We start from the raw sequence: 27,661 nt of genomic DNA, 5'->3' as shown, positions 1-27,661 counted from the left end.
TTTCCCCCACCTCCTGGGCCCCTTGCCTCCATCCGAGGCATATGTGTTGCTCAATGCTGGAGATCTTGCAAAACAAAAGAACTCAAAAGACCTAATCTACGGGAAGTAAAAGCAGTCGGAACTGGGATCGTTGACAACAATGAGTATCACAATGCGCCACCTTTAACTGTACCGATCCCACCACGAGAAGCGCTGTGGTGAATGCAATCGGTTGGCTCGATTAGCGGTCAAGTCTAAACTGCCAGGAGATGGTCGGGATATCCGGCTGTAGTGTATATGAATGTATACTAAGGCCAATAAACCTTGAGGTCAGTGTACAACCCTGTCCCCGAGTATATCGAGGGTTTTATATACTCGCATGGGACGCCGACGGGTTCCGATATTGCTTGTTCCATTGTCTCCAGCTACTGGAAGACACAACTGTCTCACCAGTGTGATATTGGTAAGGACTGCGCACAAAAACGGCTGTGTTTACTTGGTTGTAAAAAGGGACACCCACAAATTCGCGGCCAAAGCCAGTAGTGACACTCCCCATAGCGGAAAGAGTGGCATTTATGACAGCCTCGACAGAAAGAAGCACAACATGAATCTACCAATATCAAGCCATACACTGTTGTCTGGTAGTAGCTTTATACCACCCTGGGACTCTTCATAGTCATCCATCACCTAAAAAGTCTCCAGAATGTATGGTCCTGCAGGGGACATACCTGGGAAACGGCAATTTCAGAAGTTACCAAATTGGGTCGTACTCAGTATTCAACCTTCAAAACAAAGCGGTCGAACCGGTATGTCGGCGTTTATGACTGCAGAGTAAAATCAAACTTATATAAACAGCATGTTGGTTTAACATATGTCCGGAATCATTATGTACCACAGTCGGTGGGATTTTATAGCTGAAAGGTGGCTCATGACGTGTGTCCAGGTAGATGGTGGTGGGGATGAGGTTTAGGAGAAGGGGGGATCCAACTCAGCAGCCTGTCACGGCGTTGCTGTTGACACTAGACAGACAAAAACTGGGTATCACTAGCCAAACTTTAGGGGCGTATTTGAACAATGAAAGACGTCTTGGTGCGAGTCAAGGTTTGGCGCTTCCCCCAAGTATGGGAACTCGTTGGCATACGGAGTATTGAGGGATAAGTGTTGAGGTCAAGGTTGCCGCCGCCTCAAAGAGGAAGTCTATACACGTGATTACAGTCAGCAAATGATGCCTTAGGCATAAATAAACGATTATCTCCAAGCTGTTCTTAACAACATGCAACATTTACTGTTGCATACATTGTTTTCTAGTCATCTCGCTGCTCTCTGTCTACAGGCAATTTGTGTGTAGTATGGTAAATCCATAATTATGATCATCGCCACCTTCGCCACCGCTACCTCTACCATAACTGGCAAAACACGATAGTAGTCCCTCGCGAGTCATTCCCATTCCGGACATATCAAGCTCCCAAACGATCCAGGTTCACCGCATTCAGCCACTCAGACTCTGTTCCTTCGGTCTCATCTCTGAGTGCTTCGTCCCACGCCATAGTGTCCTTGTTTGTGTATTCCTCCACCTCATCTAATAGGAAGACATCCTTGTATATCTGTCGAACATCAATCTTTCTGCGCTTCATCTCTTTCAAAAGAAGATGATCAGGTCGGTACAGTTTCATCCGTTTCCCATGCCGACCATATCCCTCGTAATGGAGCAGCCCAACCTCTTCAGGAGGGACTCCATAGACATACCTGCCGACCTCATGGGGCCTAGGTTTGTAGCGCCAGCGCACAAATGACTGGAGGGTCTCATGCTCAGTCTCCAAGGCGGCACCACTCAGTACATCCCAGACGAACTCCAAGCTAGGATGAGCCATCATGAGACGCCGTAGTCCGCCACCGATACGGTTTTCGTCTCGATCTTGCATCAATATGTCGAGTTGAATCATGAAAAACGCCGCCAAGAAGAGATTAAGACCATCCCACAACCTTGGGTTCTGGACCGTCCATGTCCGACGCTTGTTATCTGGTATGTCCATGAGGAACCACAACCTTCTCAGCGCGGACGCACTTTGTTTGGGTAGTCCATGCCCTATGCGTTCCATCCATTGGATAATGGATTCGATGATTGTTTCGCGGTGTATAATCATGAACAGCCACTGAAAAGAAGGAATAAGTACATATCTCATCTTATTCTCTTCCTTTGGCCCAATAACCAGCGAACGTTTCAGGCTCCTGACGCACTGCTTTGGGTAGCAACGAAATGGAAACGCAAGTGCAGCTTCAGGGGCATTCTGCGCTGCTTGGCAGAGGATTATTCTTCTCATATGTGACTTGATAAAATAGTGCAGTGGCCTGGACGCGGTGTACAAATTCATGAGATCGAGGGGGCCCAGATAGTCGATAAGCATGAAAGACAGTTCCAGACGATCCGAGAAAGCTTTGAGGATATCAAAACCATTGTGCGAAGGGTTCTGGTTCGGGTTTTCTTCTTGACACCGAGTCTCATTGCCAGGAGGAGCTTCTTGTGATGGTGGGTTGCCAGGCGTAGTATGCGGCAAACCATTCAGGGATTGCTGGAAATGAGCCCGTACTCGATGAAGTTGACTGAAAACGCCCCGTTCTTCACGGCTGGAGACTTTGTTGCGGCTGACCTGTGCATCGTTGACTACACGCTGACGGCGAGGTCTGACAAGGCGCCTAGCTTGCTGATTTCTGTTTCGAGCATCAGACGGCCTATTAGGCTCGACAGGGAGTATAGGGGCTTGCTGTGCTGCAGTTCCAGTATCAGGTCTATCGCTCGTGTCTGGCATCTGTCTGGGAGCATTTTCTTGCATAGGACGGGTCCGTTCATGCAAGACTGGGAATGGATGAATCACGCCGTTGAACCTCGCAGGTGGTATGTATGGAGCTGCGATCCCATTGTTCGTTATCTGCACCACAGGTGGGATGCTTGCATTGCTGACGACACCAGGCACTCGTCTCTGAGGCTGACCAGCTCTGTGTCCTCTCATGGGAATCATGTCTTGAGGAGCAATGCCCGCCAGAAACTGTTGTCGAATAAGATATGCCTGCAAAGCCTGGTCGGGTGTCATTGTGTTTGGCTTGCGCCCAACCTCGGCAGGTGGTATGGGCTGTGGTGGATGAATATCTTGTGCTGTGATGACATTGACAGCGGGATAAGTCTGTGCTCGTTGTTCTTTTCCTGGATTTCCAAGATACACACGGCCAGATTGAGAGACAAGCCCTTCCTGTCTGATGGCACGTGTACCGCTGTTGGAGTTCACCCCATGTACTATAGGTGCCCGAGATAGAAGAAGCAAGGCCTCTGCAGCTTCATAATCCATGGGACTGTACCTGTTCATCTTGATTTGGTTCACTATGTGTGTTGCGCTCTTTTTGTTTGCTTTTTAGAACACATCAAGCAGCTGTGCAAGACTACTATAACATTAGCTTCTCTGTAGATACAGGTCGAGACAATGCAACACATGGCTTGAATATTTACCTTTAAGTTTCTTGAAGGTTTTACATCTATGATTTGTAGAGCCAGTGGGAAGAATGAAGGAGGCTTTAGGAGAAGGGGAGAAGAGAGGTAAGAAGGAATGTCTAGAGACAACAGTACCAAAGCTCTCCAGAGGAATATGCCGCAAAGTTAGCGGTTGTTGGAGAAACACGATTTCATAAAAAAGTGCTCTGCAGTGAGTGAACACTATAAACAAGACAGGGCTCAAACCATTGGTGCAGTAGGACAATACGCTACAATGCTTTCCACTTATTACAGAAGTGGCGTAGGAGAATTCAGAATATACCATTGATATCGTATACCATTAGACGGTGAATATATGAAGTTGCGTAATAGTATGGATACTGCGTTGATTTCTCACTCTATTCACTTCATGTATGGGGTGAGCATCATGAGAATGGATTGGAGAACCAAACGTTATTTGCCGCAATATTTCTTTATTTCTTTAATATCGTAATTGCTGGGAAATGTCTTGATATAAACAAAACATAGCACTTAATTATAAACAAAATTGAACCAGAGGTCTTAATTCCAAAGTATGTATTAAAAGTGTTGAATCAGCCTCGACATCTTTGTTGAGCAAAACGTCCACAGCTTCCCAAGGTCTTCTCCAGTATCCAGTATCCATGCCAATCGCAACTCCCTTTATGAATAGATGGGGGACCGTGAAATCCCCATGCCAGCATAAGAAAGTATAAGAGATGTATGCAGACACCCATTGAGGGTGGCGAACTAAATGTATCATGAGTAAATCGTTCAAAAACAAAGTACCCCAGACCTTCAACAAAGCAAAATGCCAAACCTAAAACCTGTTGAAAGGTAAACCACCATAACTCCTTTAAACTCACGAGAACCACCCACTGTTAAAATGGTGGATATCAAATATTTATAGTATTTATCACAGGAGTGCTGAGTGGGAAGTACGGCTATTTCCGATGTAGGAGTGTCAAGAACTCTTCACGGGTCTTCGCACTCGAACGCATGCAGCCAAGCATGCAGCTGGTGGTGGTGGTGCTGCTAGTCTTCTGTACACCACGCATCACCATGCACAGATGCGAAGACTCCATCACAACGCCGACACCAAGCGGCTTCAGTACTTCAGAAATGGCTAACGCAACCTGTTTTGTAAGTCGCTCTTGTACCTGAAGTCTTCGGGAGAACATTTCCGCCAAACGGGCCAGCTTGGAAAGACCAAGCACCCGACGGTCGGGGATGTAACCGATATGCATCTGTCCCAGAGGTAAGTTGATAAATGGCCACGCAAAGTTCAACCTAAAGCTACCCTTACCTTTCCGGTAAATGGAACCATATGATGTTCACACAGTGAGAACACTTCAATATCCTTGACAATGACCAACTCATCATGATCTTCATGGAATACTGCGCCGTTCATAAGGTCCCGCACATTCTCTTCGTAACCTTTGGTGAAGAAGAGCATCGCCTTGGCATATCTTTCTGGTGTCTCGCGCAACCCTTCTCTCTCAGGGTCCTCCCCAATGCACTCCAATATTGTCTTTACGGCTCCCGCGAGCTTCTGAATCCGTTCTTCTGTCTGTTTGGGAGACGACTCCAATCGCGCCCTCGTGCCGGGACCTTTTCGAATAGAAGAGCATTAGGCGGGGCTAATATTATCAGGGTTGCGCGGACCAGGACCACATGCTACTTACAAGGCCAGCTCAGCCCGTCGAAGTCGATCGGAGGATACTGAGTGTAGGGGCTCGCCGGACGGCTCACCGTTGCGGGTGGAGTTAAAGGACCACCTTCGTCTCTCGGATCACGGGGAGGATCATTCAATGTAGGTCTATAATTCCAACATCAGCACATCGCGCCATAATGATCACTACCCATAGGGTATCCTACTTCACAACAAGTGGTTTGTGAGTCAGTTCGTCCGAGTCATTCGCTGACTCATATGTAGGATGGGACATGGTCCTCTCTGTCGATTCGAACTCCACTGGGACCCGAGGGGAGAAAGATGAGACGATGGAAGAATTCAGACTCTCGCGCTCACGAGCATCCCTGGAGCGATTGGAGGGGTGGAGGGGAGATCCGCCGTTCAGAAGACGGGATGGAATCGCTGACTTCGGCTTCGGGGCCGGAGGGGGAGAAGATCCATTGCCCATGGTGGGGAGGAGGGGGGGCATGAATAGTATGGAGGAGGGATTTTTGAGACAAATCACTGTTGATGTTGCTAGCTAGTGAGTAAGAATGCAGATTGTCTAGTCAGGAAATCAATCTCACAACTTTTGAGACATGGTCATGAACATCAATGCAGTCATCATCATCCAAAAAAAAGTCTCCGGGCAGTTGCCTCTGTAATTAATACGAGCCCGTCTTCCGTGCAAACGTAGAATCCGCACGCCTGATTGGCCTCTTCACACACCGCTTCTTACTCTACTCATCACCGCCTCCGCAGGACCAATGACCGTCGTCAATCTGCCATGTCTATGAAGCGGGGAAGTTTAATGCCTCAGGCTGTCAATTCATCATTCATGGGTTACTCGCTGTCCTTTCATCTTGGACTACAGGATCCCATGGGTATGTTTGGTTGTGGGGGAGCAGTGGAGCGTGGCCGTAGATGGGGATATCTACTCCATTGTTTACCTCGATCCTCTTTCTTTCCTCCCTAAGCTTAGTATTCTCGTTGCAGGCACCGAATAGAGTTGATTCTGCATCATTTTCTATCTCTATTTCGTAGGTCATCACTCGTGGTAGGATAATCAGTATTGTGAATATACTCTTAGCAACTCGGAATATTCCCTTTTGTTTCATGATGGCGAATCATCGCATCCCCATCGTGAGGATCGCCTTAATGAGGTCGTGAACTCCTTGGTATCCTGCTTCTACGATACAACCCTGTGAAGTATTACCAGATCTGATAGCCCTGCGAAACGGAGACATCCTGTAGGATGGCTTTGGATCGTCAAGAGAGATCCAGCGCTTCCTGCGATCGACCATTGCATTCATTACCAACTCGCTCCATGCTTTATCTGTGGGGGTAAAAGAAAAGTCAAAGCTCCATTCCGCTCGAATATCCCCGTCGTGGTCCTCGGCCAAGACATCTACCTCCATTACTGGAGAATAAATATTACAACTTTGATAGACCCGCCATAGAAAATTTTGTATGCCAAGCGCTCTATCTAAGCTTTTATGGCATCACAATCGTGATTGGGCAATGGACCTAATTTACGGAGTGTCCAGCTTTACCCCGAATTCTTTCATCATTATCAAAATACTTTAGGTTAGGTAACCATACGATTTCCCATCACTACTATCACCAAGCCAGTTGTTGAGCCAGCCGCGCGATATTGTCTGGAAACTGCAGCTGTCTGGCTGGCGGACAGATTCCAGGAGCGGCGATTACGTTCAATACTGGTTGAAAATTCTCCATGCTAACTGTTCCATCAGTGAAGTTCCAGGAGTATGGGATGTGTGAGCCTTTTTTTGCAGTTGATTGTTATGATTAAGGGCGCGTTGAGTGAAATGGATAGAAACTATAAAAGTCAGGGCAACTATTTAACTGCATATGTCCCCTGGTGCCACACTCTGCTTGCAGCCCATCTAATGCTCACCCGGCGATCCATGTCTCCTTGTCGATCTGTTATTATCTCATTTGGCGTACTCGGGGTATGGCTTGATCGTCTTAGGGCCTTGCCAATATTACATGGCCAATAGTCCGTAATTAGCTTTAAAAACTAAGGGATTGTCATGGATTCGATGGGAGAGATAGCCTCGGAACTGGACTACCATCCCGGAGTAGGGAGCCTTGCTTTATTACCCCTCAACTTACTGTGTACATTTATAGGAGTCCAGTCATTCTAGGTTCACGTTGGTATAGAAATACTAGTATATATATGCCCCGTTCCAGTGAGCTATGTAATCACTGCAAGCCATACTTCTTGAATCCATAAACAATCAGCACATGGATTTATTATTAAATGACGTTAAAACTTGTTTTAACTTTACTGTCAGAAGATTGATCATGTTCATGGAGAAGGATGCGAAAAGTACGGGCTTGGTGCTTGTCATTCAGGACATTAGTCCACTAATAGTCAACTGTAATATTTAAGCTAACCTACAATCGACGCAACACAGTGCTTATCAATTGAATTAAACTGACCCGGTCATACCATTCAGTGTTAAGTGACGTTAGGTAACTTTGGTCTTGCCGGGATGGTTATGCCAACACACCTGCGAATGTGCTTTCGCTGCCATGACATCTCACAGCTTCTGGTCAAGTATGTACCTCGTACCACCTGCTACAGTAGTAGTATCTAGCATTGAGCGAGTTTGATACACGCATAGTAGGAAAGTATCATTGCAAACCAAATTAACTTCAACATGTCATGAATAGCACGAAATTGAATCATTGGCAAGGATACGGAGCAGCAGAATTTGACTTCAGAAGTGAGAACCGGCCAATCGCATCTCCGATACATGACTCACAGTTAATTTGTATCATAGGTGACACGATCATCAGGCCGACCATCTTAATGCTAGAGGCGATCTCCCAATCGACTTTGTGAGACGAAGTCTACAGAGAGGATGACCACCAATTTAAACTAAGAATATATCGCCAAGTGCACAGGACATGAAGACGCCCTGTTGGTGATGTCCGGGACCATGGGGAACCAAGTAGACATCCGGAGTCACTTGGCAGAACCTCCCTATTCATTCTTCTGCGACGGCCAGGCGCATATTTTCCGATAGAAGCTGGGGGAATACCTGGACCGGGCCACCTTTTTTGGAATCAAGCCCAAGAACGGCGTGTTCCTTCACTGGAAGATATCCAAGAACATGCAATCTACGGGTAGCGTCAATAGCTGTCCGACTAAGTTGATGAGCCTGGAAAACATTCGGTCATCCTGTATGGGCTTGATATGCCTCTTCGAGAAACCCAGCGTATTGTGGAATGGGCGCATGCCTGTGAATAAAAAGTCCATCTCGATGGGGCAAGACTGTGATATAGTTGTTTTAGGTGCTGGGACCCTGTTAGAGTTCGATCGTGTGAGTCTTTGCCTCTTAAAAGGCCTGGGTGCTCCCGTAGGTGGGCTCTCACGCATTAATTGGCAAGACTCGGTGGTTCCGTAATTCCATCGGCGGTGGGATTCGACAAGGTGAGATTATTTCAGCTCCGGCCAGAGTTGCTGTTGAAGAAGTGTTTAGACCGGGGCCAAACGGAGGCGGAAAGCTCAATGATGCACATACCAGTAGATATGTGGACTGATTGGGGAGGAAAGCTGCCATATCCAACCCAGACTAACACGGTATGGCTTGGTATCAATGCAGCCGGTCTTCAGCCCAACTTGGCTGCTACTGGAAAGCGGAAAAGATTCAGATTACCGGAAAGCAGGATAGAGACTCACTATCGTAAGTTCTTCTATGTGTGTCTTTGATCTAATAGAAGTGAGGGAAGCACCTGTGAAATGAATTAATGTGCTGATGAGCGACAGTGTCTGACGAGTCACTACGTCGCGTTGGAGAGGTATTCGACGTCGCCCTCAACCGGAGGCCTTCAGAGCTATGAAATTGTCCACTGGAAACCATTTTGCATAGATAGGGATATATATTGCTACATAGCAACTGCATATTCACTTTATCGTGTACAGACAACCCATAGAGAAAGCCGGACTACAACGTGGAGTCGTATAACGTGTTCCTGATATCTTCATCCTGTCTGCAGCTAGTATTGTGATACATTAACATAGGAGATAAACAGGCGACAGGTATCAAAAAACCTTTAAACACATAATAAACTAAATCAAGGCTCCAACTCCTCAGTGGGCACATCGTCCAGATCCTTGCCAACAATTGCATCCGCAACCTTCCAGACCTGTAGCAAATTGTCCTCGGCGGCAGAGCAAAGAACCCATGGGTCATTGAGATTCCAGCTAAAGTCGGAGATACGGTTGGTGTGGCCACCGTGCATAAAGAGTCTGCAGATCATTGTTAGGGAAAAAAAAAAAAAAAAAAAAAAAAAAAGAAGTTCAACGCAGATATACACTTACAGTTCAGGCGGGCCATCCTGCGCATCCTCAGGGGTTTGTTCCTCGCCCGCTCGGCTCAGATCCCAGAACATGATCTTCCGGTCATAGCTTGCACTGGCCAGAACGGCTTCCTCAAACGGATGCCAAGAGAGCGAAGTGACAGAGTCGCTGTGACATTCAAGGGTGTGTAGCTTCGTCTTCAGATTACGCAGATCCCAGAGACCGATCGATTTGTCGGCCGACCCCGTAGCAAGAACGGTTTCCGCGGCAGGATTGAAAGCGATGGCATTAATGGCATCGCGGTGCTGGCCTTCCGCAGATGCGGCCGCACGGCTTGTCTCTGCCTCTCGGATATCAAGGATTTGAAGTGTGATATCGTCGGATACCGTTCCGATGAGCGAAGAGTGGAGAGGATGGTACTGGACATCATTGACAATGGAGGAATGGTGAGTGTATGTACGAGTTGGCTTGAGTGCCTTATTTCCCTTTGTGTATGTTGTCAAGTCCCTGAAGCAGGGTTAGTCGCTTGTGATAATAAAGGCGAGTGTCTTTTATTTTTCTTGTGGGTATGAGTCCTACCAAAGTCGGACAGTTTTATCCTCACTGCCTGTGACGAGATGACCGGTAACATGGGGACTCCAGCTGAGACCGAATCCTTCTTTTGTGTGACCTAGAAGCTCCATCTGGGGGTTGACAGTGCCAGTAGGCAGACTCGGATGCTTCGAGCGATCCCAGATCATGACCCTTCCGTCCGTGCACATGGTGGCAATCACATTGGGGTTTTGGGGTTGATATCGGGCCTTGTTGACCTCACCCTTATGGTCAATCTTCTGGACAATATTGAACTTAATTTCCATGGGTGACTTCTTGGAACTACCACCATAACCGCCAATCTCTCCGCGCTCCTCATCGTAGTCGTCTGTATTTGGTGTGGTAGGATTAGGAAGTTGTACATGAGCAACCTGCAGGTAATTTTGCGCATCACTTGATGTGTGTGTTCCAATCAGTAAGCGATGGGTCGAGTATGGTTTGTCGGGAACCCTGGGTCATGTTAGATTTCAAAGCGTATCTAGAGAGGAAGCGCATACTCCTGCTTGTCAGGCAACCATTGCGTTGTGAGAGTGGGCCATTCCAAAGCAGTGCTGAGAATCATGTCATATAGGAAAGGCGCATTCTTTTTCCACGTTTTATATTCTGATTTGGAATCAGTTTTTAGCCTCCAGGCCAGAATTCGAGTAGACGAAATCAAGACAAAGTAGTACCTTCATTGATTATCTTCTCCTCAGTGCGCTCTTCCTCCTGCTCTTCTTGCTCCTCAATAAATCCTAAGGCAAGGCCAAGTCAGAACAGATCGGGCATACAATGGGACAGAAGATCGCACCATCGTCGTAGGACTCCATGATAGATGTTCTGGGATGTTTATCTAGGGAGAGGAAGAAAGGTAAATCAATTGGCAAACAAAACGTGAAGAGAATAAACCTAAGGTAATCTGTCAGGAGAGGGTCTGGAGAAGGGTTGAGAGAAAGGCGCCAACGTCCAGCTGAGGGTGGCAGGACTTTGAGCTGCGGTTGGAGCTCTCACAGCAACGCGACTTCGCTGTCGGAAGCGCGTTAATGACCGCCCAGATTGGGCTAATCCCCTTTCGGACGAACAAGCTTGGCACCGTTACTGTCCGCGCCGGCTGAGTCAGAATCATCTAACTTGCTCAAGTGACTGTTCCGAGCTACCAGCCCACTGTTTCCTATTCGTAGTTGGACCAAGTAACTACCTAATCTACCTGTCTCTTTTCTTCCCCCATCCTTCCTTCAACGGATCCAACGGGCGTTCTCGCCTCCTTTTTATGTTTTCTATTCTTAGTTGGATCATTCTCTTTCTTCCGCGTTTCGTTTAGGGTTGTACTTCTCGGAGCATTTGCTGTGGTTCCTTCTGGTCTTCGGCCACAATTTGCTTAAGTTCGTTATAGGATTCTGACGACTTCGACGACGACGATCGCAACGACGGACGATATATCTGCTCTTTGGAATTGTCTGAATAGTACGGTAATAACTAACTTTTGTTGTTTTGAATCATCATGGGTGTTCCTAAATTCTTCCGCTGGCTGAGCGAGCGGTACCCTTCCATCTCGATGCTGATCGCTGAGAGCCGGATACCGGAATTCGACAACCTGTACCTTGATATGAACGGTATTATCCACAATTGCACGCATAAAGACAGTGATTCTCCCACGTTTCGCATGACAGAAGATAAGATGTTCATTGCGATATTCAACTACATCGAACATCTGTATGGAAAAATTAAGCCGAAAAAGCTTTTCTTCATGGCTGTGGACGGTGTCGCTCCTCGAGCCAAAATGAATCAGCAGCGCTCAAGGCGATTCCGAACCGCTCTAGATGCCGAGGTAGCGAAGGAGAAAGCCATCAGCCAGGGGATTGAGATGCCTAAGGAGGACCCGTTCGATAGTAATTGTATCACACCGGGTACGGAATTCATGGCGAAATTGACGGAACAATTGAAGTATTTCATCAACAAGAAAATATCCGAGGATAAGGATTGGCAAGGGGTTGAGATCGTGCTTTCGGGTCACGAGGTCCCAGGTGAAGGGGAGCATAAAATCATGGAATATATCCGGCACTCGAAAGCACAGCCGGGGTATGATCCAAATATTCGGCACTGTCTGTATGGTCTCGATGCGGACCTGATCATGTTGGGTCTTCTCAGTCATGACCCTCATTTTTGCCTCCTCCGTGAGGAGGTCACTTTCGGGCGTCAGGTCCAAAAAAAGCCCAAGGAGCTTGAACACCAAAATTTCTATCTGTTGCATTTGTCTATGGTCCGAGAATATTTGGAATTGGAGTTTCAAGAACTGGAACAAGAGGGAATTTTGAACTTTCCGTTTGATATGGAACGGGTTATTGATGACTTTATTTTGATGGCTTTCTTCGTGGGAAACGATTTTCTTCCTAATCTACCCAATTTACATATTAATGAAGGTGCACTGGCATTGATGTTCAAGATTTATAAGGACATCTTGCCCAAGATGGGTGGTTACATCAACGAACAAGGTGTTATCAACATGGAACGGCTCGGAGTATTGTTGGACGGCTTGAGCGATGTGGAATTTCGCTTCTTTGAGGCTGAGTACTCAGACGCACAGTGGATTCGAGCCAAAAAGAATGGTGTTGAGGATAGCTCAGAGTCTCAGGAAACGGCCAAGAGCCTCACAATTACGCCGGCACAAAAGGTTCTATTCAAGGAGGTCAAGAAGTACGTTTTGAATCGACCCGAAAAGGTGGCAGACACGAAACCGCTTGACCTTCCCCCAACCTTGCCAGCCCGTGACCGAAAGTTCGTTGAACAGCTCGCAGACGATCTGCGACTCCCCTGGACTACCGTTTCCGACGAGCATGGCGAACGATTTATAAGGGTGCAACTCCCTGGTAAAGATGATGACGATAGCGAGGAAGAGGATGAGGAAGCTTCAATGGCAGTTCGGCGTATCATTCGGAAATATGATAACGCCAAAGTGCAGGAGATATCCCCCGAGGAAGCACAAAGGGCAGCAGAGAAAAAGTACGAAGAGAAATTTCAGGAATGGAAAGACAAATATTACATGAGTAAATTCGAGTGGGGGCTGGATAACCACGAAGAAATGAGGAAATTGACGGAGAACTATGTGCAAGGCCTCCAGTGGGTTTTATACTACTACTATCGAGGGATTGCGTCTTGGCCATGGTTTTTCGGATATCATTATGCTCCAATGATCTCCGGTGAGTATCGAAAACGATCGTACATGAATTATTATACTGATTTACTCTAAGACGTGAAGAAGGGGTTGAAGGCAGACACGAATTTCCGGCTTGGTCGACCGTTCAAGCCTTACGAGCAGCTTATGGGGGTTTTGCCTGATCGCAGCAAGAAAACTGTGCCACGTGCATATTGGGACCTGATGACGTCTCCAGAGTCGCCTATCATTGACTTCTACCCCCGTGATTTTGAGTTGGACATGAATGGGAAAAAGATGGAGTGGGAAGCTGTAGTTAAGATCCCATTTATTGACCAAGACCGTCTGTTGGATGCCCTTAAAACGAGAGAACATTTGCTAGCCCCCGAGGAGAAGGCACGGAATGGTTTTGGCGCAAGTCTCACGTTTACTTACGCGCCTGATGTGCAGTTTCTTTACCCATCGTCGCTTCCCGGTATCTTTCCAGACATTCCGAACTGCCATTGTGTTGAAAACATTTTTGATCTGCCTACCATGGATGGCCTGGAGCCGTATATCGGGTTGGTTGACGGAGTGCAGCTCGGAGCATCGGCTTTGGCGGGCTTCCCTAGTTTAAAAACCTTGCCCCATGTTGGCCAATTGGGCTTCCATGGAGTGTGTGTGTTCCAACAGGAAAGTCGCAATGAAAGCATGGTCATCACGATTCTTGATCCTGGGAGCCGGTCAAGCAGCGAGATGGCCAAGAAGAAGCTTGGGAAACGGGTTTATGTGGGCTATCCATTTTTGCAAGAAGCATACGTTGTACGCGTCTCGGATGAGCTGTTCGATTATGTCTTACCTGAGGGTGAAGAGCATGCTGTGTCTATCCCTCATACTGACGTCCAGATCAACCAATGGAAGAAAAAAGCCGACAAGATTGAAGGAACCTATAGCAGAAGACTTGGCACGATCATCGGCCCCGTTGAGTCAATGGTACACGTACAACTACTTAAAGGATTGATCAAGACGGACGAGGGCTCTACGATAAAGGAGTTTGTGGATATTCCGGGCCAGGAGACTGATTATGCGCTTCAACTTGTGGTAGATGACGTTATCAATCCTGACGAACGCTTCATTGAGCGGGAAGCCCTGCCTATTGAGCAGGAATTCCCCGAAGGATCCCGAGCATTTTTCCTGGGAGATTTCAACTACGGACGGCCTGTTCATGTTACTGGACATGATGACGGTAAGGTAAACGGGTTGATTGCGTCGGTGAAGGGTCGGGATCCAGAATTTGGACGGGAACGTGCCAAAGATGCCGAGAGACTCTGCCCTTACATGCCTTCATACGCCATTGCCCGCAACCTGCGCCTGAATCCCTTGGTATTGGCCAAGATCACCTCCTCTTTCTCCGTTGATGTTGAAAACCAGCGCGTTAACCTCGGCCTCAACCTGAAATTTGAAGCGCGAAAGCAAAAGGTTCTTGGTTATTCACGTCGGGGAGAGTCCGGTTGGGAATTTAGTCCCAAGGCGGTCGAATTACTCCAGCAGTACATGATTAAGTTCCCCGAATTCATTGCGGGCATTCAACGTAACCCCCAAAACGATCGGTATAGGCCAACGGATTTCTATCCCGAGGATACTGCCCTTGCGAAGGTCAAGGAAATTCGGGATTGGCTGAAGGCAATTGAATCCAAAAATTTTGAGAGGGTACCTCTTGAAGCCGAGCAGCTGGATTCAGATATTGTAAAGTTGATCGAACAGGATGCAGACCAACTCAGCTACAAGCAGCCTCCAATGCTGCCGAAGAAGATCCGGGGTGTTCCCAGAGGCGCTCTTCTCCGGCCTGCCGATGTTGAGCATAGATTAGGAAGCCAGACGTTCAAGCTGGGTGACCGCGTGGTTTATGCCCAGGATTCCGGCAAGGTTCCCATTGCTACGCGAGGAACGGTAGTTGGCCTCACCCGAACCCCACTGGCCATTCTACTTGATGTTGTATTTGACGTTTCTTTCATGAGTGGTACAACGCTAGGTGACCGCTGCTCTCCATTCCGGGGCCAGACGGTCCCTGCATCCTCGGTTCTCAATATCTCGCATCGACAGCTTCTTGCTAATACCCGCGCGGCTACTAACCAGCAGCAAAATCAACCATCACCCCCGACGGCTGCTGGGTATGCGGGCCCGTCCAGGCCCGGTGGGCTGGGACAGCTGAAAGAAGCGCCAACGCCTCCACCACTGAGCCACTCATACCGTGGAGCAGTATCGGGCTTAGGTAATGGCCGCAGCAGTGGATATTCTCGTGCCCGTGGTGGACGCGGCACGCAAACCACCTTACCTTTCCGGCCGCACGCAAATGGCGGGGAGCAGCAACAGGCCAACGGCTCGTTCCGCGGAGGCAGAGGTAGAGGTGGATCCAAGGGTAGCAGTGGCAGCCGCGGGGGCATGAACCGCACTCGAGGAGGCTACACCGCGATGGATCCTGATCCGGAAGCCGGCGTGGTGAAACACAACCCGAACTTCCGGCCCCAGAACTATTCGCAGGTGCCACCCCCCCAGAACCTGGACCGACGCGGTGGACGAGGCCGTGGTAGAGGGTCAGAACGAGGGTCAGGATCCCGAGGACGTGGGAGAGGAGCTGCTGTCGTGAGACAGGACTCGACGACATAGTTGGCGATAAGCGGTGTACAGGGACTGTCGTATACAACCGTTGGAGAGTACTGGGGTGTATATACATACTTGTACCATTTCGCATACTGTCTGGACTATGATCGGACTTGCTCCCAACCTTCAAATGTGAAGTCGGATAAATATCCGTTGGCCATGTATAAGACGCATTATAGTAGAACTTCCCCGCATCAGGAGTCCGAGTTTCGGACGGAAGGCATTTGCGTAAATCGGGTGCCAAAGATTGTCAATGATGATATCCTGACCTTCAATACCCAAACCATTAGTCAATGGGATGGATTTCGACAGTACGGTGAGGAAGCCAACGCTCAAGCTCAGGCTCAGCTTGACTTGCGAGAGATGAGACTGAAAATCCTACAGGGGGAACCAGACCCATCGATGCTATTTCAACGGACGTATATTGGACGATTTGCCGGTCCCCTGTGGTTGGGATAGACTCTAAGATCTCCTCCTACTGCATCCCAGCACGATAACCCCATCAAGAACAGAGAGGGTACCATCAAAGCCAGACTTACCAATCCCATCCAAACGTATACATGAACAGCGTGGGTTAAACGCGGCGGGACCATCGGGCGCGGGATTCTCATCGACTACGCCTCATGGGCCGACAAGAACTCGATCCCACTGACACCATTCACGACGAGCATGATCCCACTATCATCCGCGAAGCAGATCATCGAAGAAACCAGACTGAAAACATGACCCGGCGACATCTTATTCATCCATACGGGCTTCACTGTTGCGTCCATGACCGGCTCTCATCGGAAGAAGATACCTCGCTGGTGCAGCGAGCGACCCCTATTTCTGCGGAGTCGAGAACGACGAGCCCACGATGTGATGGCTGTGGGAGAACCAGTTCTCCGCGATTGCGAGTTATGCGCCGAGTTTCGAGCCGGCGCCGGTCCCCCGGGGGGCAGTTTACCCTGCATCAGTGGTGTTTAGCTGCGGTGGGGATGCCAATTGGGGAGTATTTTGATTTGGAGAGGTTGGTGGATTACTGGAGGGAGAAGGGGAGGCGGTCGTCTTTCTTGTCGAGTGCCTCTCAAAGTGGGTTGTCGTTGTTTGAGGATTTGGATAAATGGGCTGATATTGGCGTGTAGGCTCCTGGGGGAGTTGTGAGTCCACCGAATGCAGTGGAGATTTTTTGATGGCTTTTTCCAGGGAAGAAGAGAAGGAGATGCTTTTACGTTACGCGTCAAGGATGTCAGATACAGACTCGATTAATTGTATCTGTCAGCTAGTGACTACAGCAGAGTCTGAATGCCCATATTGTACATGATCAAAAGCAACAACATTTAAACCATCCTTTCCAACTCCCGCAACTGTTAAATAATTTTTTCCAAACTCCCACCACTGTTAGATCATTTTCTGTTAAATCATTCTCTCGAAAAAACTCCCACCAAAACAAGTCAAACGCTTTTCCAAATTCCTACTCCAAGCTCAGATCTTTACACCCCTTTCCTTGATGTGGACCTTCGTCATCATGTTGGGCATGATGTGGTCGCCGTTGAGGATATTCTTGGGCCTCTTCTTCAGGTCCTTTTCAAATTTAAAGTCATATTCCATGATGAACCTGCTGAGGATGGCCTTGATGGTGCTCACTGCGTAGAAACGTCCGGGACAAGCCTGACGACCATATCCGAAGTGCATGTTGGTACGATCGATGGTGACCAGGTAGTTCCTGCTATTTGGATCTCTGCACCAGCGGAACGCATCGAAGATCATTGCGTCGGGGATGATATCCTCATCGCGTGACATGGGACCGGATGGGAAGCAGATGTGAGAGCCCTTGGGCAGGACGAAACTATCAGAAAGAACCAGCTTCTCACCCCTCACGATGCGCTGGGCAGTCACTAGGATCTGTTGTCAATTAAAAAAAAAAAAGACGAGGTGGTGATGAGAAGGGGGTGGTGCGCTTGGAACGTTACCTTCAGAAGTAGGGTTCAAGCGATGAGACTCACGCAAGAAACTATCTAGTCGACGCTGAGCTAAGAATGAAGCTTGAGTGGCATTCTCCCAGCCATCCTTGAGGGTCTCTTGAATCTCTTCACGCAGCGGTTCGAGGAGCTCCGGCCTGAGAATGAGGTCGTAAATGGCGTGAGTGGTGAGCATGGTGCTGGTATGAACCGCAGCCAGAGCGACAATGGTCATCAGCCCATGCGTCAGCGTCTCCGGTTTCTTGTCATACTCGTTGTCAGCCGAGTCCATCATCCACTGCATGAAGTCATCAGGCTTCTTGTAGTTTGGGTCGGTGCGTTCTTTGTGACGACGCTCGTTGATCATCGGTAGAAAGAACTCATCGCAAGCATAGGCCAGCTGTTTCGGCAGCTTCCAGACGCTAGGAAGGAACTTCGCCATCAGAGGACGCAAGAACTTGGGGAAGGGACGCAGCAAGAAGATGGTAACCCCGATGTTGTTGGTGTAGCGGATGACCAGGTTCAGCCACCTCTCGTCTCGGCATAGGGTGTCACCCACGATGATGCGGGATGTGGTACGGCTCATAATGCTCAGGATCATTTCATACAGGCTGACAGAAACCCAGCGATCTATGTCCAGTCAGATAGGATTTGTTGTTCAGGTGGCTAGTTCTTTGTACCTTTGCATTCAGGAATCACAGTTGGGAAGGCGTACTGCAGCTCATTAATGGTCCGTGGAACAATCCGATCTAGAATCATCACAAGTTAGCATCCATATTCACGGTGGTAATGTAAAGCTAGTCATCCACATCAACCCATAGAGGAGCTTACTCAGAGCAGGAGTCAGCTTCTTTGTAACAGTGTATGCAGGCAGCTCACTGTCTAGGAGAATGTTGACATACTCGCCAAGGACATTCTAAAGGAATGGTTAGAAGAACATGCTTATAGTCACAGCGAAAATCGCAAGGAAGGCTAGGTCAAGCATACCTTGTGCTGAGCATGAAGAAGGCTGATTCTGCTGGACGGCAAGTTCTTGAACTCTTCCATATAACGAGGTGGCAGGATGATCAGGTTACCATCGGGCTTCAGGATTTGAAACGGCATGCCAGCGAACTACAGAAGAAGTCAACATGAAGTCCTGTGCAGAGCATGTGAGGGGAACTGACCTTCTCATAGCCATACTGAATCATACCCGGAGCATCAATGAAGTACAGCAGGCGATTGAAGAAGTTGGGCAGATAATGGTTGAACTTGATGGTTGGCGCCTTGCAACGGGTCACAGTGTACCGCAGTGTGGTGTACAATACCAGCACGATGGTAAGATAAAGAGGCCAAATGGCTGGCTGTAGAGGCCAATTGGGTAAGTGCACAAGCCAATCCATTGTAGATACAAAGGAATACAGGCACTTGAGTTGATAGAGAGTTTGAGGACTTGGTTGCAGCTGTGCAGAGGGATGAAAGGTAGAGGATGATGATGATGAGGGTGAGAAGAAGAGAAGGAGAGAAAGTAGCTACATACTGCTACGGAAGAGGAAGGCTAACTCCCCAGGATTTATGCACGCTCTCGGCTTCTTCCTGTATCCGAAATCACAAAGCCACCTCTTCACCGGAGGCATACGCGGGAAGTTCCTCTCGCTTGAGCCAGATAGTGGAGATGGTGGCGTACTTTAGGGCTTCTGCCGATGTCTTCACTGCTGGAACATAGATAAATAATGGTTGCTTGTAGCCAGGTAAGAAGGAGAAGGAAAACTATTGGACAGTAAACGGTGGACATGGATCAATGTGCAATGGAATTTCCGTCGAAACAGACTTTTGTAACCCCTTTTATCTTTCCAGGTATATTTCCATAAATAAACGCCAGTCGTAAATGCAACGAACAATGATTGGACAATGACAAACAAGATGGATATTAATATGGTAAACAAGGTGCAGCAATCAAATCATTCCAAGCCAATCCATTCGGTTTCTTCCTCTTCCGCGGTTACTCCGTTGGCAGCAGGGCTCACGTCATCGTTTACATTGGCCATAAGGCTTGCCCCAGAGCTGTTCATCTTCTCAGCCAGCGCCGGTGTCGTCAGGAGATAATTAAGGTCGTAGAAATTCTTCTCTGCCAGCCGCTTCAAGTTCTCACGGATGTCGTCGAGGGCCCGCTGGACAGCACGGAGTTCCGTTGCAAAGGTGCCCGAGTTGTCTTTGAAATAGCGGCCGTGGCTACTCAGGAGTGCTTCGATCCAGAGGAGATTGAATTCAAGATGGGGGGTGTCCTCGGCAGCGTGGGCTATAAAGCGAAGCAAACGAGGCAGGTAGACCGTGGGGACGGCGCGGACGAGAAGGGCAATATCCGACGGAGGGACCCCTTCATGAACGGCGTGGATGAGTTTGGCCTCGTTGAGACGGAAGGCCATGATCAACGCCTTGAGAAAAGTGTTGTCATCGTCTACTGTACCTGCCGCGTGTGCCTTCTTGGCACCTTCCAGAGTGGCCAAGATGGTAGAGGGGGTGATGTCAATGTCCAGATCATACGGGTCGAAGAGGAATTCTGTGTCCAAGCTGTAGATGAGAAGGCCTTCCGTGGATGCTGCACAGAATGCGCGACCAGTAGGAGAGAAGTCGACCGACGTCACACGCACTTCGGGCCGAGTGGTTCGGGTCCCGGCATCACCACGTTTTGCGCCAGGGAGACTGCGGTCGACGCGAGCTTCATGATCCGATGCTTCGCCAGTTTCATCAATGATACCCCGTGGGCCGGCTTCGGTCAAATCGCGGCTGTTGAGGATCTCCTGAGTGCCATCAAGCGACGTATTGACGGAGACTGTATATTTCTTCACCATTGAGCCGGTGGTCACGTCATACAAACAGATGAACTTGCTGTTGCCTGCGGCCAAAATGCAGCTACCATCGGCACTGTAGGTTATGCAGTTGAAGAACTTGGTTCCGGCAGCGTTTGCGGCAGTCTGGCGGTCGGTCACTTTGCGCCCTCCGGATATGTCTCGACGTCCATCCACGCCGCCTTCTTGGACAGCATCAGACACCGACCAGAAGGTCAGTTGACCGTCCAATGTCGAGGCAGCAACTTGCTTTCCATCTGGTCGGAATGCCACGCTCAGGATATCAGACATAAGCTGCAAGGGCTCGCTGGTCTGGGTCCTTCCAAAAATGCTCCAAAGACGAACAGTGTGGTCCCAACTGCCACTGACCAAATGGTTGCCATCGGAAGCGAAGTCAAGGGAAGACACAGGCCCTTCATGACCTGACAGTTGATCAAGCAATTGCCCTGTCTGTACCGACCACACATGGATGTCAAATGAGTCAGGAGAACCGGCGCAGATCACCTCACCACTAGGGTCGACAGCGAGTGACGAAAAAGATAGTCGGGATGGCGCAGTGAACGTTCGGAAATTGCGATACCGAATAAGGTCCCACGCCCTTATAGATCCGTCCAGCGATGCGGTGAACAAAACGCTCCCCTTCTTGGCAAATTGACACGCGGTGACACCGCTGGTGTGCTCCGTAAATGTCACTATACAGAAGCCTGACTTGACGTCCCATACCTTAACCTTGCCATCGTCGGCGGTGGTGACAATTTTCTGGCCATCGGGAGAGTAAACAAGAGAGTTCATTGAGTCTAGGTGACCCTGTTGTTTCAGAATGTAAGACTCCGATTGCCACTCCCACACCAGTAACTGTCCATGCTTGGAAGAGCCAAAGGCGAGCCACTCGCCCGATTTGTTTACGGTCACATAGTCAATGTTGCTCTGCGACACACTGAACACAGGTCAGATCTGTACACTGAGCCCAAACTCTGTGCCACGAATAGACATACCTAAGGAGATGGATCATGTTGAATTCTGGCAAGTCGTAGAGACCAAACAGGCCATTCGAGAAGCCCACAATCAATAGATTTGTCGGCGCATGGAAGGCGGCGCAGTTTACTTTCGCGTCATTCTGCATGAAGAAGTCTTTTTTAACAATCCTCCAACGAGCTTCCGAAATATCCTCCATCGTATCCGCGTCCTTTTTCGCGACGTATTCCCACCTGAAGAGGGCCCCATCCTGGCTGACGGTGTAAATCTGGACGAAAGTCAGCAGGGAATGCTGCCCGGGCCGGCAGAGAAGAGCTTACCGCTTCTTGGTCCGCAGTAAAATATGCCGCCTTCACACCTTGTCGGTGGCCTGCTAACGTGGTAGGCTCAAATCCTTCCTCCGGGTCTGTACTCCATACCCGGGCCGTCAAATCCTTGGAAGCCGTAAGTAAGAAGCGCGAGTCGCTAGACCACTCAATATGTTGGATGGTATCGAAGTGTCCGGCGAGATCCCGATGTAGGACAAACGGTGCAAATTCAATCTCTCCATTATTATCGGCCCCTGGCGCAGATGGGGTATGCCACAGCTGTAACCGCCTCTCCACCGCTACCGCGAAATGTCGGCCGGACGGAGAGAACTTGAGGGCGGAGACGCGACCTTTGAAGGAGAAGTGGTGGATGACAATTCTGCGATGCAAGTGGGTCAAGATGGCCCGGCCATTTTCATCAATGGACAGCAGAAGATTTCCTCGTGGGGAGAGATCCAGACGGTCAATATTGGTGCGATGCGCAAACGGCAGAGTATGGGACGTGTTGCTTTGCGCCCGAGTCACATTAGTGCCCCGTCCTCCAACTCCGGAGTATCATGATATACGTACTTGGCCAGGTCAAAAACTGAGACCTGATTGCCTACTGGCGACAGCAAAGTAGTGCCATCAGGAGTGAAGACTAAATTTCCTTTGCGATAGACCGTCCCCAAGAGGTTGGAGAACTAGGAAAAACCGTCAGGAGCTGCTCTTGGGCCATAAATACACCTGGAGAGGATATTGTGCATAATCCCCGGGATCGAAATCACCACTGACCTTGAAATTCGTCTTCATTGTCGCTCACTCGTCAATCGCCTGGATGTCGACATCAAAAAATTATTTCCATGCGGCTTCCCAAAACGATAAGAAATACAGGTTAATCCGAACGCCGGGGAACTAAGCCATATCGGGACTAGCGATGCCCCCGGGGAAGTCACGTTCTCCTGTTTGCTTGTGTTTGCTTCTCCAACAATTCAGGGGCAGCAACTGCCAACTCGATCCATCTATTCGTTGCTGTTGAACTGCTTCCTTTGCTCCCTGTTTGGCACCAATTGATTCTCGCCCCCGGCCCAGTATTGTCCTTTTTCATTCGTTTTATTCTTCGACTTGGTTGTACTTTTTTTGGCCCTGATTGATTTCGTGATTCATTGGCTTTGTTGTTGACCAACCATACCTCCTTATCATCACTATGGCCTCGACCACGGAAACTGCCTCCCCCATTGGGATTGCCAATGTAAGTAATGCAGTTGATTGTTTGTTGCACCTGTCAGTGTAAGGAAATGGACCCGGATTGCTGATCACCTGTGCCAATAGCTCCCAAACCAGCGGTATGTCGTGATGGGACTCATGAAAGACAAGTCCTGACTAAGGCTATCTAGACACAAGATCGTTGCCAAGCGGGGTGCAGCCTTCACTATCATGGTTGGTAGACTCTGATTTCCGAGGAAAAACGCTGTGGAGATGCTCAGTATGAATCTAGGTAGCCGGAGAGTCGGGATTGGGAAAGACCACGTTCATCAACACCTTATTTTCAACCACCATCAAGAACTACGCCGACCACAAGCGCCGTCATCAGAAACAAGTCGACCGCACAGTCGAAATCGAAATTACCAAGGCAGAGCTGGAGGAGAAGTTCTTTAAAGGTTTATGACGGATTCCACCCGGTTCCCCCGAATGATCGCTAACGCTAGAGTGCGTCCTATCTAGTTCGTTTAACTGTGATTGATACCCCCGGTTTCGGAGACTATGTCAACAACCGTGACTCTTGGCAACCCATCATCGAGTTCCTCGACGATCAGCACGAGTCATACATGTTGCAGGAGCAGCAGCCCCGCCGCACGGACAAGATCGATATGCGCGTGCACGCTTGTTTGTACTTCATCAGACCCACCGGACACACCTTGAAGCCTCTTGATATCGAGGTTATGAAGCGTCTGAGCTCCCGTGTCAACTTGATTCCCGTTATCGCCAAGGCCGATACCCTCAGCCCCTCCGATCTGGCTCGTTACAAGCAGAGGGTAAGAGGAGACCAAGCGCCTTCTCTAGCACTGTTGATGACCCAAACTGACTTTTTCTGCTTTCTACGTTAGGTTCAAGCCGTGATCGAAGCCCAAGGGATTAAGATTTACACTCCCCCCATTGAAGAGGATGATGAGCATGCCGCCGCCCACGCCCGCAGTTTGATGGCTGCAATGCCGTTCGCCGTGATTGGATCCGAGAAGGATGTGAAGACTAGCGACAACCGGGTCGTTAAGGGCCGTCAATATGCCTGGGGTGTTGCTGAAGTTGAGAACGAGGACCACTGCGACTTCAAGAAGCTGCGGTCGATCCTGATCCGCACCCATATGCTGGATCTCATCCATACGACCGAGGAGCAGCACTACGAGGCCTACCGCGCGCAGCAGATGGAGACCCGGAAATTCGGCGAGGCTCGGCCCCGCAAACTGGACAACCCTAAGTTCAAGGAGGAAGAAGAATCTCTGCGGAAGCGATTCACCGAGCAAGTCAAGGTGGAGGAGCAGCGGTTCCGTCACTGGGAGCAGAAGCTCATCTCCGAGCGTGATCGGCTCAACAAGGATCTGGAGGCCACCCATGCTGCGTATGTGAACCCGTTTTGGACCCGGCCGTCTACCTGCCATGCATTTGCTAACGGGAGAATAGGATCAAATCACTCGAGCAAGAGATCGAGGGTCTGCAAGGCTCCTCGACCCGGAGCCATGGACGTCGTTAAAGTGTATCTTAGGACCTCCGGGAAGTGGCTTTTTTTTCAGGGACCTTGGGGCAAGCAGAAACAATGCGCATTTACCTGGTTTAATATTATTAGCACTTGACTACCCCTCCTCCGTTTCTTGTCTTTTCTACTTTCGGCTTTGTACTCTCAGGGAAACCATCATGGGGGGCGAATGCCCTGTCTCGTATTCGTCTGGTCCCTCTCTGTTCTTTCGATTTGCTTGCTGGAAGCTAGCGATGGTCTGTCTACAACCTTGATAATAACCAATTTGTACTCCGTAGCATGTCAATACAGATTTAATTCACCTTGCAATCTTTTGTGTGTCTATCGTTGGCGGTGAGGCGAGTCAGTATGTCGGCGGTGAGACTCAGCTCCGCTTCGGTTCCAATCCAACCCTTAGTGACGCCCACCTCTTCTCGCTCATCTTCGAGGACGACTTGTTCATGGTATCGGAGCCCTTGGATAGAGTGGAGGCCAATGACCGCAAACAAATCTTTCACCACTGAATTAGCTCATACCCTTAAGACACACAATGGTAAGAATTCCCGCGGGAAATCCCCAGCCTGCGCGCTCGCTGATGCTGACGTCTCTCAGGACCTGTGAACGCGGTGACGTTCTCTAGCTATCCTGGAACATATATCCTCACAGGTTCCTCAGATCGAGCCGTGCACCTCTCTCGTGCGATTCCCAACAGTTCGAATGCCTCGTCGGCCGTCGAGACGACTTCCCCAATTCAGAAATACGAGGCCCATGGATACTCAGTGTTGGATGTCGCCGTCACAGCAGACAATGCCCGGTTCGCCAGTGTAGGCGGAGATCGACTTGTTTTCCTCTGGGACGTTGAGCAAGGAGGGACCGTGAGGCGATGGAGTGGACATAACGCGCGGGTTGAAGCAGTGCAGTTCGCGGGGGATGGTGATTCAGTGGTAGTTTCTGGTGAGTGGTTCAGATTAAGGATTTTTCCATGTTCCCCGCCAGCTGGGCAAGATATAGTAGGATGAAAGGTAATGTTAATATCTTTCCTTGGAATTTGTCTACAGGCAGTGCAGATACCACCATAAACGTGTGGGATACACGGTCCAACTCGCACAAACCTATCCAGACTCTCGCCGAGGCCGGCGACACGGTCTCGTCCTTGCATGTTCACATGGGGACCTATTCGATTGCAAGCGGTAGCTATGATGGGCGTGCGCGCGTGTATGATGTCCGCATGGGCCGGACCACGGTCGACATGCTGGCACATCCCGTCACGAGCATCCGATGCTCGGCGGATGGCAACGTCCTTCTCGTTTCCACATTGGACGGTCGGATCCGGATGCTGGACCGCAGCGATGGGAAATTATTGAAGGCATTCGGGAACGATGATTCGTTGAAACAATCATCCGCTGGGATCCAGCCCAAACCGCTATATCGCAACAGTGAACTTCGGATTCGGTCTGTATTTGCGCAGGGAGACGCAGTGGTTCTCAGCGGTAGTGAATCGGAGAAGGAAGATCGGGGTGCTGAAGCTTCTGTGTTTGCGTGGGATGTGCTCAGTGGCGAGGTCCTGGCGACTGTTCCCGCTGGCAAAGGCGTCAAGGTTGTCAGTTGTGTGGCGTGGAATGAGAAGGGAAGATGCTGGGCAGGTGGATGTTCCGACGGTAGGTCTCCGATTTCCTTAAAACTCCCAGCTTATATTAACCAAATTGGATAAACATGTAGGGTCTGTCAAGATTTATCGCTGATCACCCAGAGTATTGGAGCTTTGGAGTGCATCAGCCAAGCTTCTCTCGAACAATCCCAGATAATCACGACCCTAATACCGAACGGCATCGATCGTGGGCCGCCGAGATCATGTCAGCGATGGTACTCGCTTCCGCTAGGCGTGTTTATCTAAATGATTGAATCGTCGTCAAATAAAGCCGGCAATTCGGATGAGCGATCGATAGCGACTTTGCCTTTGCTGGTAGATAAGCATGCTACTGTACAGAAGGAACACAATTACCAGTAGTCCAACATGCACTTCGATATTGGATGGAATGGCTATGAAAGATCTCAAGCGGATGGCCACTATTAATACTTGGAGTGTGGACTTAGAATATATAGCCGCAAGGCGATTTACAGTGAATTTTTGCTATGTTTATTTCCTTGAACTTGGTTCATACCATGCATATGATATCGACAATAGGGCTGAGACATGTAGAATAACATGAACTCGTCGGCCTGGATTACAGTAATTCTTACAGTACCTACTATCACCCAAAATCAATACATTTCAAACCCTCCACTCTCCGAAATAACCAGCAGCGTAATCCATCGACTCTCCTCACTAACCACCCAAGCCACAATGGGCGTAATATCATCAACACCAGCCAGACGATCCCAACAGGCGTCAAACCCTTCATAGCACCAACTGCAAGGGAATATTCTCCGCCACCTTCGTGTTCACCGTCCCAGGATTGACCGCATTAGCCGTATATCATATTCCCAACTCCGTCGCCCAACTCCTGGTCCACACCTCCAACGCCGCCTTTGACGAACAATAAAGAGACAACTCAGGCAACGCACCCCGCGAGTGATGGAGCATATACTCACGATTCGACTCGGGGTGCGGAGATAGGGATAAACAGACTGAGCCATCAGTAGCGGGGTGCGCACGTTCAGACCAAATACGTAGGCGAAATCAGACACGGTGATCTCGTGAAACGGCTTGAAGAAGTTCGTCCCGGCGTTGCTGATTACGATGTCTATATGGGTGGTTTGGAATCCAGTCAGGGTTTTTGGGATGATTGTTGCCGGGGAGACATCGCGTAGATCAGGTTGGATCCTGATTGCAGTAATAGAGTTGTGGGAGGACGTGTGGAGTTGTTAGATAAGTTGGTTTACTTGTTCTGTGCTCGAGGAAGATGTATATGTGATTGTGACCTGTATGGTGTTAATTTTTTCTGTTCATCCCACCCACCCTGGCGCCTCGTTGAGCAAGATCCAAAGCAATTCCAGCTCCAATGCCGCGAGATGACCACGCCACGATGGCGATGTTCCCCATCAGAGTCTGTGTT

The 27,661-nt window shown here is 49.2% G+C and overlaps 9 protein-coding genes across 9 annotated transcripts; 4 read left to right on the top strand and 5 right to left on the bottom strand.

Annotated features, from left to right (window-relative positions):
* Positions 1-1,436: 1,436 nt before the first annotated feature.
* Positions 1,437-3,338, bottom strand: ATNIH1004_009791 (uncharacterized protein; the record flags this gene model as incomplete). The annotated part of the gene is made up of 1 exon (XM_033574373.1): positions 1,437-3,338. One exon carries the CDS (start codon positions 3,336-3,338, stop codon positions 1,437-1,439), a length of 1,902 nt encoding a protein of 633 aa, XP_033422391.1.
* A 1,084-nt stretch (positions 3,339-4,422) lies between these two features.
* GCH1 (GTP cyclohydrolase I) lies at positions 4,423-5,619 on the bottom strand (the record flags this gene model as incomplete). The annotated part of the gene is made up of 4 exons (XM_033574372.1): positions 4,423-4,725; positions 4,785-5,089; positions 5,164-5,297; positions 5,357-5,619. The coding sequence occupies 4 exons, from the start codon at positions 5,617-5,619 to the stop codon at positions 4,423-4,425; spliced, it is 1,005 nt and encodes a 334-aa protein (XP_033422390.1).
* A 3,638-nt stretch (positions 5,620-9,257) lies between these two features.
* On the bottom strand, positions 9,258-10,883 carry HAT2 (WD repeat RBAP46/RBAP48/MSI1 family protein; the record flags this gene model as incomplete). The annotated part of the gene is made up of 6 exons (XM_033574371.1): positions 9,258-9,432; positions 9,505-9,990; positions 10,063-10,524; positions 10,572-10,677; positions 10,746-10,808; positions 10,865-10,883. The coding sequence occupies 6 exons, from the start codon at positions 10,881-10,883 to the stop codon at positions 9,258-9,260; spliced, it is 1,311 nt and encodes a 436-aa protein (XP_033422389.1).
* Positions 10,884-11,554: 671 nt separating this feature from the next.
* ATNIH1004_009788 (chromatin-binding exonuclease XRN1) lies at positions 11,555-15,850 on the top strand (the record flags this gene model as incomplete). Its single annotated transcript, XM_033574370.1, has 2 exons — positions 11,555-13,250; positions 13,302-15,850. 2 exons carry the CDS (start codon positions 11,555-11,557, stop codon positions 15,848-15,850), a joined length of 4,245 nt encoding a protein of 1,414 aa, XP_033422388.1.
* Positions 15,851-16,467: 617 nt separating this feature from the next.
* Positions 16,468-16,968, top strand: ATNIH1004_009787 (uncharacterized protein; the record flags this gene model as incomplete). Its single annotated transcript, XM_033574369.1, has 1 exon — positions 16,468-16,968. One exon carries the CDS (start codon positions 16,468-16,470, stop codon positions 16,966-16,968), a length of 501 nt encoding a protein of 166 aa, XP_033422387.1.
* A 340-nt stretch (positions 16,969-17,308) lies between these two features.
* On the bottom strand, positions 17,309-19,166 carry ATNIH1004_009786 (cytochrome P450; the record flags this gene model as incomplete). Its single annotated transcript, XM_033574368.1, has 6 exons — positions 17,309-17,721; positions 17,797-18,414; positions 18,465-18,533; positions 18,616-18,700; positions 18,772-18,897; positions 18,951-19,166. The coding sequence occupies 6 exons, from the start codon at positions 19,164-19,166 to the stop codon at positions 17,309-17,311; spliced, it is 1,527 nt and encodes a 508-aa protein (XP_033422386.1).
* Positions 19,167-19,724: 558 nt separating this feature from the next.
* ATNIH1004_009785 (snoRNA-binding rRNA-processing protein PWP2) lies at positions 19,725-22,687 on the bottom strand (the record flags this gene model as incomplete). Its single annotated transcript, XM_033574367.1, has 5 exons — positions 19,725-21,549; positions 21,608-21,855; positions 21,908-22,403; positions 22,466-22,578; positions 22,622-22,687. The coding sequence occupies 5 exons, from the start codon at positions 22,685-22,687 to the stop codon at positions 19,725-19,727; spliced, it is 2,748 nt and encodes a 915-aa protein (XP_033422385.1).
* Positions 22,688-23,081: 394 nt separating this feature from the next.
* Positions 23,082-24,623, top strand: aspC (septin CDC12; the record flags this gene model as incomplete). Its single annotated transcript, XM_033574366.1, has 7 exons — positions 23,082-23,126; positions 23,207-23,220; positions 23,272-23,314; positions 23,373-23,535; positions 23,600-23,910; positions 23,983-24,491; positions 24,554-24,623. The coding sequence occupies 7 exons, from the start codon at positions 23,082-23,084 to the stop codon at positions 24,621-24,623; spliced, it is 1,155 nt and encodes a 384-aa protein (XP_033422384.1).
* Positions 24,624-25,100: 477 nt separating this feature from the next.
* ATNIH1004_009783 (WD40 repeat domain-containing protein) lies at positions 25,101-26,347 on the top strand (the record flags this gene model as incomplete). Its single annotated transcript, XM_033574365.1, has 4 exons — positions 25,101-25,158; positions 25,218-25,559; positions 25,664-26,263; positions 26,325-26,347. The coding sequence occupies 4 exons, from the start codon at positions 25,101-25,103 to the stop codon at positions 26,345-26,347; spliced, it is 1,023 nt and encodes a 340-aa protein (XP_033422383.1).
* Between the last annotated feature and the right edge of the window lie 1,314 nt (positions 26,348-27,661).

The sequence above is a fragment of the Aspergillus tanneri genome (genome assembly GCF_003426965.1).
Source record: "Aspergillus tanneri strain NIH1004 chromosome Unknown AapTan_5_pilon_pilon_pilon, whole genome shotgun sequence".
Taxonomy (NCBI): Eukaryota; Fungi; Ascomycota; class Eurotiomycetes; order Eurotiales; family Aspergillaceae; genus Aspergillus; species Aspergillus tanneri.
This window is presented reverse-complemented; position numbering and strand designations above follow the sequence as displayed.